At 42.1% G+C, this 13,300-nt stretch overlaps 1 protein-coding gene across 2 annotated transcripts in view; it reads left to right on the plus strand.

The window, feature by feature from the left end:
• FSHR (follicle stimulating hormone receptor) overlaps positions 1 to 13,300 on the plus strand; it is a 76,868-nt gene that overhangs the window by 56,680 nt on the left and 6,888 nt on the right. For both annotated transcript variants that reach the window (XM_057432399.1, XM_057432400.1), the window contains 4 exons: positions 4,092 to 4,163; positions 6,656 to 6,733; positions 9,201 to 9,269; positions 9,385 to 9,459. In XM_057432399.1, coding sequence (XP_057288382.1) covers positions 4,092 to 4,163; positions 6,656 to 6,733; positions 9,201 to 9,269; positions 9,385 to 9,459 — 294 coding nt within the window. The remainder of the gene's footprint in view (positions 1 to 4,091; positions 4,164 to 6,655; positions 6,734 to 9,200; positions 9,270 to 9,384; positions 9,460 to 13,300) is intronic.

Below are 13,300 nucleotides of genomic sequence, written 5' to 3' on the forward strand. Positions count from 1 at the left end.
GCTTCATGGGCTCGTTACAGCCACTAGCAGTTAAACATTAACATGGTTTTATCTGTCAGCTTGCATACAAATACGTTCCCTGCTCACCCTATTCCCTTTGTCTCCTGTATCATCATTGCTGGTATGGCAAAAGCACAAAGGAGGGAGAAATGCTGAAGAAATGCAATACTGAACTATTCTTAACCTAGAAAAGAAAATCTTTCTCGCTGGTCTTTTAGAAGCAGTGAAGAGAATTGCTAATTGCTCTTCTTGGATGTAAGCCAAAGAGACAGACTGCTTCCAAATGGTAACTTATTGACCTTTTCATGGGTACAAGATTATTTATCTGGCTCTCATTAGGGAGAGCTGTGGCATTGTCTGTTTAATAATGTAGTGATGGCTTCTCAAAGCTATTTCCTTTCCAGAATTAGTTCTCATGTGGAATCTGTGTCCTTTGGTCCCTTTTTTACAGTGATGTGTCAATGTTCTGTATTAAGCAATCTCAGCCTAAAATAGAAAGGTCTAAACATTACGCTCCTTTCACATCAGTTTTGAGGGCATACAGCTGGATTGTTGGAGGGCAGGGAAAACATAGGTTGAAAAAGCATGCATTTTATCAGCAAAATAGTTTGCATTGTGGAGAGCAAAGCCCGTCTCCAAAGTCTTGCAGCTGATTGTGCCTGCCTGGTCTTATTTTGTGGAGGATCTGGCACATGTACCTGGCATGGTACCTAAACCCAAACCGCAAAATTCACAGCATTGCTGACCCTTTGCGTGGAGTTGGCTCTTCAATAAACAGAAGTGATGCTCCTCTCCTTCCTTTTGCATGGCAGCCTCACGGTTAAAGAAAGACCTTGCGCCTGAAGCGGGTGGTATGGATTACATGCTCAGTTTAGCCTGGAAAGCTGGGACACATACGTCAGAGGGATCCCTTGCTGGAGTGATCTGTGGGTAGTGAGGCCCTGGCACAGGGTGCCCAGAGAAGCTGTGGCTGCCCCATCCCTGGCAGTGTTCAAGGCCAGGTTGGACAGGGCTTGGAGCAACCTGGTCTAGTGGAAGGTGTCCCTGCCTGTGGCAGGGGGTTGGAACTGGATGAGCTTTAAGGTCCCTTCCAACCCAACCCATTCTGTGATTTTATGAATCAGGCTCACATGCAATAGAAAGTAACCAGCATGATTAAAAGACACAGAAGGGAGTGCTGATGTGTTTATCTCTGCCTACCTCCGGTTTGCACGTCAACAAATACCCACAGTAAGTTGATGAGGTAAACTGCTCCCAGTTTTGTCAGAGTTAGCCCCTACCAATTGGCATCAGTTGGCATCCAAAAGAGCAGACGTTGCTGTATTTGGAGAAAAACAGTGAGAATCTTCCAGGAATTACCTTCTGAAAGATTTAGTTTTTTCTCTGCTGATCATGGTGCTATGTTTTCTGAAGTGCTGAGTCCGGTAAGCCTTTCTAGCAAGGCAGTTAATGCTTTGGAAAGCAGCCATCAACCATCTGAGAAACAGGTTCTTACTGAGCTGCTTACGCATGGCAAGCGGGGATTCACTCAGATTAAAGAGGACACCTGTTTAAAGTGAGGTTACTAAGGATGTATACATTAAATGGTAAATATATTGACAAAATTGTCCTGCAGGAAAGATACTCAGTAAATTGGATTATCTACATTCTAACAAGATTATCCACTTAAAGGCCTCTGGGATTTGCTGGCTGAATAAAAGGAGAGGGAAGATCTAAGATGCAGCCTAACTAAATATTTTTTAGTTCTTTTTCTCCAGTTAATGGCAAGAGCACCCTCTCCTCTCCTACTCTCAGTCACCGCTCTGTGCAATCAGTGCGTTGTGCCACCTGTAGATTTACTTCAGTATGTAATGATTTGTCAAAGCTGCTTTCCTCTTTATCTCATGCTGCTCAGTTGACATCAGTACAAATTGAGCCCTGAACACCTTGGGATTACTGGAAAGATCAGGGCTGTGGCATCAGCCAAGGCCTTGAATGTGGTTTTTCACACACGTGGTGAAAGCCCAGGCTGTCATTTTGATGTGTTGGGAGTAAGTTGCAACTGGGAGCAGAGTTTGAATAGCATATGTTAGAGTATCATCACCTTTCATTACAGCAACATGAGGACTGAGATTTTCCTCAAGGGAGGAAAGCTTCTCGTGTCTTCACTGTCCTACAATAGCCACACACTACTTGGCATCAGTTTGCTTTTTCATTTATCAACTAGAGGAAAAGCATGTTGTAATTCAGATTTAACAAGGGGCTTGTAAAAAGAATTGCATTCTTTTCTAGAATATGACTCATTCAAAATTAAAGGCAGCTTTCAACTAAAATCCTGTACATCACCTGTTATTTAGAGAGTGTGCTTTAAAGTGCTGGAAGGGAAGAGGTACAGGTTCTTCTGTTGCCTCTAATTTTTTCAGCTAACTCCTTTTACAAAGTATAGGTACTTTTAAGTAATAAGGGCCTTGTGAAATGTCCCTGCTTTCTATTTCTATGTGAAATCATGCTTTCTATTTAACTATAAGTAATAGCTTTTCAAAGACATTTTTGTAGAGCTTTCTTGGTCACATGTGACAGCTGTTATTTTTAAGCTAATGCAGTGTCAGACCACTGTGACTTCTGAGACGGAATAGCCATGACATTTCAGCAACTTTCCCAAATTGGCTTCTTGAATATTTGCTATATTTAAGGGTTTTTTCCTGCATACAATCTGCTACATTTTGTGATAAGATGAAACAGAACACGGCGGCTTTTCAACATCCGAGGATCACCAGGTACCACCTCGGGGAGCTCAGAGCCAGTACTTACCCAAGTGAATGAGTGTTTTATGGACCTCTGTGTCACCCCGAGTGCCCAAATGTAGGATTTGCTTTGTCACATGGAGGTGTTCATTTTCAGCTCAGATTATGAAACCTGAAAGTTTGCAACACTCCCGAAATAATCGATGTTCATAATAAACATCAAATGAATTCTGTTACTTTTTTCCAGTCTCAAATAGTGCTTTTCATCACCATTCAGCTATTCAGGAATAAATCCAAAAAAACCACCAAACCAACAGATCACATCCAGTAGTGAAAGAATATTGTTCTGTGTAAGTGCCAGGGTAAAAACTACCTTCCACATACTACTAACACATTCATTAAGGAACGGGTATTCTCAGTGACAGTTTACCTTCTCTGCCATCTCACATGTTAAAAATACAGGGCTACAACTGAACTTTGAAGAACCCAGATTTCCTCTTTGGTTGGTGAGACATTTGGTGGTTGGTGAGATGAAATGAGGCATTTTGATGGCTGGGCAAAACTCCCAGCTGGTCAGATCCCAGGCTAGTCCAGCTCCTCCTCCCTCTTGTGCTCATCCTTCCTTCCAGCCATCAGCAGCCACCAGGCATCTCCTGCTGCATGGCAGTGTTGTTGCCCAGCACTGGCTACTACTCTAGGTAACAACATTTGTTTAGATTGGATGAGGTACAGCTCTGTGGGTACCTGTGGATGCAGGGCTCTCCTTCACAGTCAGTGTTTCTAGGATGGTGTTTCATGGACAGTGATGCTTAATGCGGTGGGAGAGGAGACGTAGATAAATACAGTGGCTCAGGCCCATTTTGAGTCACATAAACTGCTGAAGCAGTCCCATATGTTCAGTTTGCCACTATTGGAGGTGCTGGGGTATAAAGAGTCCTAATTCTCTCTTACTTTCATGAAATAATGTTACTGCCAATGGAATTAATACAGCCTCTAGATAGAAGGTTAAAATTGTGGTGAGTTTTGTCTTAGAAAAGCTACTGTGAAAATAATTATCCTGTGTCAGTGCAGTTGGTTTCTCAGAATATGGTTGGGAAATTAATAGTGACAGTTCCCTGGGATCACCAGGAGGGACTGTGGAATGATCCAAGGTAGGGTTTCTCCCTTGACTTCAGTGGGGCAGAATTCAGTCTTGTGCTTTGCAGAAGAGCCTTTTTACATTACAGTTTCAAGTCCTATGGGCAGCTCTCCCATTTGTGGCTAAACTGCCTTTTTGGCCGCCATTTTAAGTACAATTTACTTTTGGTTTAATTATTGCTTTGCTCCTGGGGCAGAGTGAATAATCTTCATCTGTTCTCTCTCCAATAGGTTGATATCAAACACTGGCCTTCGGTTTTTACCTGCTGTCCATAAGGTGCACTCTTTCCATAAAGTTTTGCTGTAAGTTTTAGTGTCTGGTTTTCACTTTTAAAAGCTCCCTTTGAATGGTCTTCTGCTCCAACAAAACCTTTGAAGATAAGATTCCTCTTTCAAGATGTGATTCCTCTTGTGTTTGCTTATTAGCTTCATGTGGTAGATTTTGGATTGTAATTATCTAGGGCCGATGATGATGTTGCCCAAAAGGTCTCAGTTCTCTCTAGGTCTCCCTTCCACAAAGCATTCTAACTTGCACTTTACAGACTGCTCTTCCTTTAACTACGCTGTGAGTGTGTGCCTGGGTGGCCCAGAGGGTGGGTAACAGCCTTTTACTCCCCTTTCACCAACTGAAATCCAAACCGGGCTGGTGGCAGTGGAAATGCGTTACCACCTGGTGACCGTTCTCTGGCTTGCATGGGAAGGGTTGATCTCAGAGCTGTGTCCTGTGGAGAGGTATCCACATCACAGAGTAAAAACCAGAAAGAAAACACAGGGGAATAACTCTGCCATACCCTTTTCTTTCTTTGCCACTGGCAGTAAAACTGTCCAGAGAATATTTTTCCTATGGAAAAGTCTGGTGGCAGCAGGGAAAAAATGTTTGTGTAAAGTTTTGTGTGAAGTGCTTTTTTTCACCGTAAAAGCATTGGGGATTTTGAGTAAAACATGTGATCAGAAAAAGCTTGATTTTTTTTTTTCACTGAAAAATACCTTGATGTAAGGTTTTTAATCAGTTCTTAGCATAATTGCAGCCAGAACACAAAGGAAGCAAGCGACTATCTCTTCTCTTCCTTTGACCAAGATATATTGTTAATGCACAGGCAAAGTTCTGCACAGCCAAGTCTGTGACTAGAAGATTTCAAGCTGCAGAAACATTAATCCTGCAATTGCTGTAGTAATGGCTATTGGTAGAAATAAAAATGCATTGAAAACATAGAGGGGGGTGCCTGAGTATATGGTATACACATATATAAGTTATATATGCACATATATAAGTATGTATATATCTGTATATATATATACACACATATATAAGTAATTCTGAGAACTGCACTTCAGGGCTCCTCAAAACCATCAAGCAAATGCAACAGATTCCTCCTAGGAATAGATATACCTATATATGTTTATCATCAGTGTTAACTAGACTTGAATGATTGTGCCCTGCTGAGCAAAAGGTTTGGGTTTTTTTTTTCAGATGAAACACTTCACTTTGCTATAAGAAGGGGAAGAGGTTTTAAACTGACAGAGGAGGGGGTTAGATAAGACATTAGGGAGAAATTCTTCCCTGTGAGGGTGCTGAGGCACTGGCACAGGGTGCCCAGAGAAGCTGTGGCTGCCCCATCCCTGGCAGGGATCCCTGTTCAAGGCCAGGTTGGACAGGGCTTGGAGCAACCTGGTCTAGTGGAAGGTGTCCCTGCCTGTGGCAAGGGGTTGAAACTGGATGAGCTTTAAGGTCCCTTCCAACCCAAACTATTCTATGACTCTAAGAATAGGTAGGACTTGATACTGCTTGAGTCCCAGACTAGACCTTGGTTCAAACTCTGGCCCCACTGAGGTCAATAAGATAACTCCCATTGGCTTCAGTTGTGCCAGTATTTTAAGTCCCAAAGATACATCTTGATTGGCCACAGATGTTTATAAAGGGCTGGTGCAGGTCTTTAACAAAAGGATACACTTCACTGCATGGATGCAGCACTCCCTCCCTACTCCTACCTCTGCTGACCTCAGTTTGCAGAATGAGGCCTCTGTGTAAGTATCACTTAATGCAGAGCTGTGGCCAAACTCAGCTGTCAGCGTGAGATAATTCTGGAGCTGCACTTAATTTCAAGCTTTCAGATAATTTATTTCATACTGTGCTTTCCAACAGAAACAGCATGAAAACAACCGTATCTCAGGCTAAATTATGAGTAATCCTATTTAACTTCTTTGAGGTCTATTTTGAGCAAGCAACAGAATGTACATCTATATTAGTCAAAACTGCTGAAAGACTGACATGCCTACTTGTCAGCTCAACAAACTGCATTGACAGGGGTCCCGGGTCTTAAGTTCTTAAGCACATACAAAGCTTGTAAGGAACCCTGTTGACATGGGGGGGGGACTTCATTCTTCTGGTTGGGAGGCTGCGAGAAGCAGCCCCTCAGCTTGCGTTTTCTGTGTAGTTCGTTTGCTGAAGGATCTCATCCACCTCAGGAGTTTTTATGAGACCTTATGAGGGCTATGAGACCAAAGCTTTTATGCATTTTAATTACTTCAGCCTATTTGGGAGGAAAGTGGGGGGGTCCTGGAAACGTTTTGCTCCAGCCTTTTTTTAACCTGGAAAACTCATCATTTGCACTCTGCAGACAAAACATCTTAAAACCTTAACTTGTTACCCTTCGTCTGTAATGCTTCCTCAGATTGTATACGTGGAAAAATACTGTGGTGGAAATAGCGTACAGTATTGAAAGGCTCACAAAGGTACAAAAATATCTATTGTTGTATACACGATCCAATGGTTTCCACTGTATTTTATTTTTCAGGGATATTCAAGACAATCTCAACATACGTACAATTGAAAGGAATTCATTCATGGGCCTCAGTTCTGAGAATCTGATTCTGTGAGTAAGACTTAGAAAATTCATTGATCTTCTTGTTGGCTCTTTTTTTTTGTCCTGAATAAGGTCAAGGGTATTAGGGGATGGGCACTATTTCATACGTTTCCAAATTCAACCTGAGGTTTTAGGCTTCTTCCCTGTTCCTGAAATCCAGGTATTCTGTTAGCCTGCCATGAAAAATTAATGCCTTTGTGAGTTTTTGTTGTGTTCTAATCCTACTCTTTATTTTAGAAGCACAGCATACAGCATATTTAGCAATTACCGATGCCAAGGTTAAACACATTCCTCCTACAACAACAGCTCCATGTGATACAAATTGTGTTCAAAAGGATAGCATGACTCATAAATATTTACACTCAGACACATCATTCAAAGGCATTTATTACTCTGGCAAAATATATGCAGATGTTGTGGAAATGCACCCAATGTTAATGCACTGATACAGGCCAGTTCACAACATAGTTTCAAGCTGCATGGTTAGATGACGCTACATTTGACTTGAACAGTCATGTATTTTAATGATCTGACTTCTTTGATTGCTTCTGTTGGTATATCAAAACCTACTGTTTGCTTGCTAACAAGCTGTCTTCGTTTCACCTAACCAGTGACCAGACTGGAAAACTTTCCCACTCTGTGTGTGTGTGCAGTTTGCTTCACGTCCTGAAGTAGACAAGCAAGATCTGATTGACTGAATGGGCTCACACTGATCTTTATGAGGGCAAGGTCAGACCATCAGTATTGTCCCCATCAGGGAGTGTAGTGATAGGACAAGAGGTTCAAACAGGAGATTAGGTTACGTGTGAGGAAGAAGTTCTTCCCTGTGAGGGTGGTGAGACCCTGGCACAGGTTGCCCAAAGAAGCTGTGGCTGCTTTGCCCTGCTTCCTGCAATGTGTGCAAGGAGAACTGGCCACCATCACCTGGTCACATAATGTCCTGATTCTGCTATAGTTCTCCCTTTGGATAGAGGCCCTGCCTGTGTGCTTTGACAGTCCCTGATTAGGCTTTCCTAATCAGGAAGCTCTGCATCTCTGCCTCCATTGTCACTTGTTGGTAATGTAAGAGTTAGTGGAGTTGGTAAGGCTGGAAGGGAGAGGAGAGTTTGTGTCAACAGAAACTTGTCTCTGCGTACTATAATGAGGCCTTGGGATTTAGGTAAAATCCTTTTTTACTCTTTTTACTGTTTGAATTCAATTAGCCAGGTGATGGGACTATATAGTCCACACTGTATGGCAACAGTGACTCTGGTTTTACAAGCTTAGTATCTCATTTCATAGCATCATGTTCAGTGAAAGAATGCAGTAAATGCTAATCTGTGATTAAAAGCATATATATCATCCTGACAGTTATGAATGGACAAGATCAATGTAATATAATAAATGTTTTAAATGCTATAAGCAGGGACATGTCTCTCATCTGTGCCTGCTTAACTCCTGCCTACTAGCGCTTGCAAGTGAAGGGGACGGTGACAGTTCTCCTCATCTGACCTTACAGACATTATAGACACAGAGCTATGTACATCTGCCTGTCACGGTCAGAAGGGTAATCCTTTCAGCCAGCCCCATAACTGGTTTTCATGCTGACCTTAGCTCACCACTTCAGACCTTATCTAAGTGGGTCACTCACGTTCCCAGCATTCAGTGTGAGTTAAAACATCCAGGTTTGCTGACAGTTTAATTAAATCAGCCCATTTTTGCCATCAATCAGACCTGTCACTGCCTGTTGGAGAGGGTGTGAGTTGCAAAGTGACATTTAAAGCGAGATGAAAGATTGCATCATAAAGACGATAAATATAACTGACCCAAATGTAAATGTTTAGGATGGTGAAGGGAAGAGAGGGAAGGACATTAAACCTTAATTAGTTAATGCACTTCAGTGACAAATTGGCAGAAAGCCCCAGGAGCTTCAATTCCCAGGTTCATACCTCTGTCTCCTCTTGGGGGAGGAAGCCTTGGGAGGTGGGACTGGGGCAGCAGAGCAGACAGGGAGTGTAATTTCTCAAGGCAGCAGATGTAGGAGGAATCAGCCGCTTCCTGGGAGGTTTGGCACCACCACCACCCCACTTTGGTCCTGGCAAAGGTTAAGCTGTGGCCCAGTGTTTAAAAAGCATCTTGAATAAAGTAAAACTAAGTGGCACCAACAGCACTAGCAGGAAAGATCCTGGTCTCACCCGTCCTGGGATTAAGCTGGAACAGCCTCACTGATTCCGCCGCTGCTTCCAGTACCAGCAACTTCATCAGCTCTGCCCTTGCTCCAGCTATCATCTCTGATGGTAGTACCTATCTGCCCTGCTCGTGTCTACTTTCCAAAGCCTTCCTCCAGCTCCTGGGATACTACTTGCTAGAATTTATAGACATGTCACCATTTGAATATGCATTTAATAATATTATTTGAGGTTCCTTTCCTGGATGTGAATTATATACTTATATATAGTTGTAAAGCAGGAATAAGAAAGCTTTCTCTCTGTTACAGATGGCTGAATAAAAATGGGATTCGGGAAATAGAGGATCATGCATTTAATGGAACCTTCCTGGATGAGCTGTAACAATTTCTGTTGTTTACTATTCTCAAAAGCAATCATTAGAAGGTAGTAACTGCTACAAGGGCTGTTTTCATCTCAGATTGTTTTAGCATGAATATTTTTGTGGTTTTTCAGAAATCTAAGTGATAATCACAACCTCGAAAGACTACCAAATGAGGTCTTCCAAGGAGCCAGTGGGCCTATTGTTTTGTAAGTAATATTCAGATACCATTTTTCTCACTATTAACTCCCTAGAAGAGAGTAGAGAAGAACACATAAATGCGAGTCCGGATCTCAACATCTCATAAACATTGGAGTTCAAAAGTGGAGGTATATATTGGAAGCTGTAAGTGAAATTTCAGTCTAGATCCATATTTTTACTTTGTCCTCAAGTTTTGGAGAGTATTTGGATCAGGGAATTTAAATCGAGATTCCTCTCCACAGCTGATTAAGTTCTGTAAGAGAATAGATCTGCTTTGTTTTTTTTCCAGAGAAAAATGCTTAGTTTTTTGGGTTGAGCAAGATCAAGAACAGGTGAGTGGGTCCTCAGTGCTTAAATCTGAATTGCTCACCACTGAAGATCTGCCCCTGCATCTCTAAGGCTTAATTCTGAAGATAAATTCCCTAGCCTACAGGGATAGCTAGGTATGAGGTATATCTCATGCAGTTGCAGGAAGGTGTCTTTGGTGGGTGGTAAGCTAGAAAGAAGGACCTTAGCAGTAGAGAATCCTGCAGTAAGAATGCTCATGGATCTCAGTCACCATTACCTCAATGGTTTGCCGTGGGGTCTGAAAACACCCGTAAGTGTGCACAGCTGCTTGTGTGCTCAGCACAAGGCACAACACAGAAAAGCTGCAGCAGAGACATGGGAGTCATATTTTGTCTCATCAATTCATCAGAGCCCATCTACCCTGGATGTCCAGAGAGGGCTAAGAGTTAACCAGAAAGGCGGAAAGGGAGTCACTGGAGCTGGTGGAAGGTTTTACACGGAGGTTAGAGGGGTTAGAAATCTACAAAAGGAGAATAATGTCTGGAGTTCAGATCAGAGCTCTTCTGAAGGCCTTATTTCCACATTGTGATGGTCAGTGCACCTGTGGTACAAAGAGTTGAGTTATATGTGATATGGGTTACTGCATTCTGCTCCGCTTCTATCACTCCCTCACAGCGTCTTTTTCTTTGGAAAAGACTGCTTGTGAAGCATCGTTTGAGCAGTAAGATCATAGATGTTCCTTTTGAAGAGCATTCTTTCCTGTAGTCAAAAGTAAATGCATTTTCTTTGCAAGCTGTAGCTGATACAGTCATATTCTGGAAGTTTATCAAATTGATTTGGCTGTAGTTCAGATTCCGTTGGTAGTTCAATTGCTAACACTGAGATATTTGTGTAGGAAGTTTTCTGTTCCATTACCAATACATCCACTATTCTATGGATGGGAAATTACCTTTTTATCCTAACTGAGATCAGGATAAGAGCCTTCTTACTTATCCATCACTGTAGTGTACACCAGGAATGCACGTACGGAAATGATTGACCCATAATCATATCTTTGCTGGGACAAATAGTGTTGCTGCAACCAAATCTATGTTGCAGACTGCATTATTTTATTAGAATGAATGTCGGGATGTTTTTAACTCTTGGATCTTCCTGAATCAGTTTTCTACAGTCAATTTATACCAACTTCTGTTTTATAACGCAGCATATTAAAATAGTGTGAAGAAACACAAACATGAATAGTAATGTCAGAAAGCACCAATCTTAGCCCTCGTACAGGCTACACAGTTTCACAGATCAGTAAATCAGTTCCTCTGAGGCTTATAGCTCTTCGCTGAATTAGAATATCATCATCTAGAAAGACATCAAGTTTTAAAGGATTTCAGCGCTGCCGGTAGGCAGGGAAATCAAATAGCTAATTACTCCCACACCTATACGTATTCCTTCTATAAAGAAATACACTGTATTTCCAACTTGGAATTTCACAGCTTCAATTTTCAGCCACATTGTCTCATTTAATCATCTTCTGATGCTCCCAGAGCTGTAGTGGCTTACATCAGCTTTTACTGAAGTCCTTTGGAGTTCTTTGGCTGTATCCTCACTTGGGTGCAGAGCAAGGTACGGCTGTGGTCCATCCTACCCTTGCAATTTGTCTTCAATGAGAAATCCATGTATGGGGGCCATAGGAGAGTTCCAGTTGATCGCCAACTCATCAGCTGAGTCCCTAGAGCACAGGGAAAATATTTCTCACCAATCAGTGTGATTGGTGACTCGCTGATCTCTGCTCTGATCTGTGCTCCACCAGCCAATTCTTGCTGTTTCTTTATGTGCCTTTCAGACCTCATCAGTTGGTCAGTAGTTTTGCTAATCCAACAGAGACTCCCAGTGGGAAAGAGAAGTGATTGGAAGAGAAGTCAGATTCATTTTGCTGTTCCTGAGCTGGCTGCTGTCAAGGCTGATGACTAGCAGCCAAGCAATAATAGTACAAGCACATGTATTCCAGTCACTGATGCTTTATGGTTTGATTTCCTACTGCCACCTTATTGTCTTGTTCATCATGCTTATTTAATTTATCAAGCCTCTAACTAGAGAGCAATGTTCCAGAGAACCTCTGCACTGAGGTCTGCATGTAGTGACTCAGTTGAGTAAGTTACTAAACCACATGCACAATGTCTGTGTTTGCTGTTTGAGGGCTTGTCGGTGGTGTATTGGTAACTATCCGTAACAGACATACCAACAACAGCACTTTCCCTAACTCACTCCAACTTATGTGCAATAATGAGCATAAAAAAGATATTTTTTTATAAAAGAAGAAAATAATGGAAAAATATATTTAATATTTATGTAATTAGTTAAAGATGCCCAGAGATCCAGTGACATTTTAGCTATTTTTTAAGTCTAAGTGATGCTCCTATTCACGGTTGGGACTCAGTAAAGATTTTTAGCTAACAAGACAAAGAAAATATTTTCCATGCTCTTGTTGAGAATTATGAGCCCTTATGAAGTCCCACCGACTCTCAGTGATGCCATGAGTGATGCTGTTAGTGGATTTAGGCAGAAAACTGCTGTTTAGTTGTTGAGACATAAGAAGTGCATACATATATATATATATGTTATTAGGCAGTGGCATGCTAAGGGCAACAGCCAGTCCATGAAACAATCACGGTTGCTTATTGTATCCTAATTACCTCTTCAAGGATCTAAGTCAGGTATCGATAGCTTAAGATTTCTTGTCAGCTGCTGCTTTTAGCTCCTGTGAGAAGCAGATCAGGCCCAGAACAGCCTCAGGACCACAGCGTGGCTACTCTCAGCCTGACCTGCAGAAGTTCAGAGCACTCACCCTGCCAGTAGAAGTCATGGCCCCACATTAGGGTAGGGGAGTGCAGTCTTGCTCCTCTGCTGCCACAGTTCCTGGTCCAGTTGTTGAAGGTGCCATATCCCTTCAGAGCCTGGAGGCAGAGCTTCAGCTGTGGCACAGCATGGACACAAAGATGATCTTTACCCTCTGCTGACTTTACCATCTGCTTTACTAGCTGCCTATGGATTTGTTAGACTTGGCCACCCCAAGCTAACTAACGATCACTCACTGTGAGTTCAAACAGAGCCATTTCCTGGTGTTCATTTCGCTTCTTAGAACAGAGTTGCAAATGTGGATATGGTACATAGCAGCTGTCTAAACTTTATTACATGCTGCTAAAACCTGGTCTCCCCCTCACATGACATTTTACTGCATTAATATGATGGTAATAAAAATCTAGCTAGTCTGTGATTCTGTGTTGGGTTATAGAGATCAAACAATAGGTTATCCTGACTTCTTATTGTTATTAATTGGATAATTAATTAGATTAATTGGATACTGTACCTTGGAGGGGGCACAGAGAAAATTACAGATATTGTCAGTCCAATTCCTTGATTGGGGAAATTTCATTTCTTTTGTTGGAGACTGAAGGGCAGAACACCCTCAGCAAACACCGCAGCCTGGATCAGTCTCAGGCCATAAGAGCACAGGGGCGAAGTGAGGACAGGGTGATTTTGTGCAGTTCATTTTATTGTTGCTTCTCA

Source organism: Pezoporus wallicus, unplaced genomic scaffold (assembly GCF_028554395.1).
Source record: "Pezoporus wallicus isolate ANWC-B61680 ecotype Strahan unplaced genomic scaffold, APGP_CSIRO_Pwel_v1 contig_3267, whole genome shotgun sequence".
NCBI lineage: Eukaryota > Metazoa > Chordata > Aves > Psittaciformes > Psittacidae > Pezoporus > Pezoporus wallicus.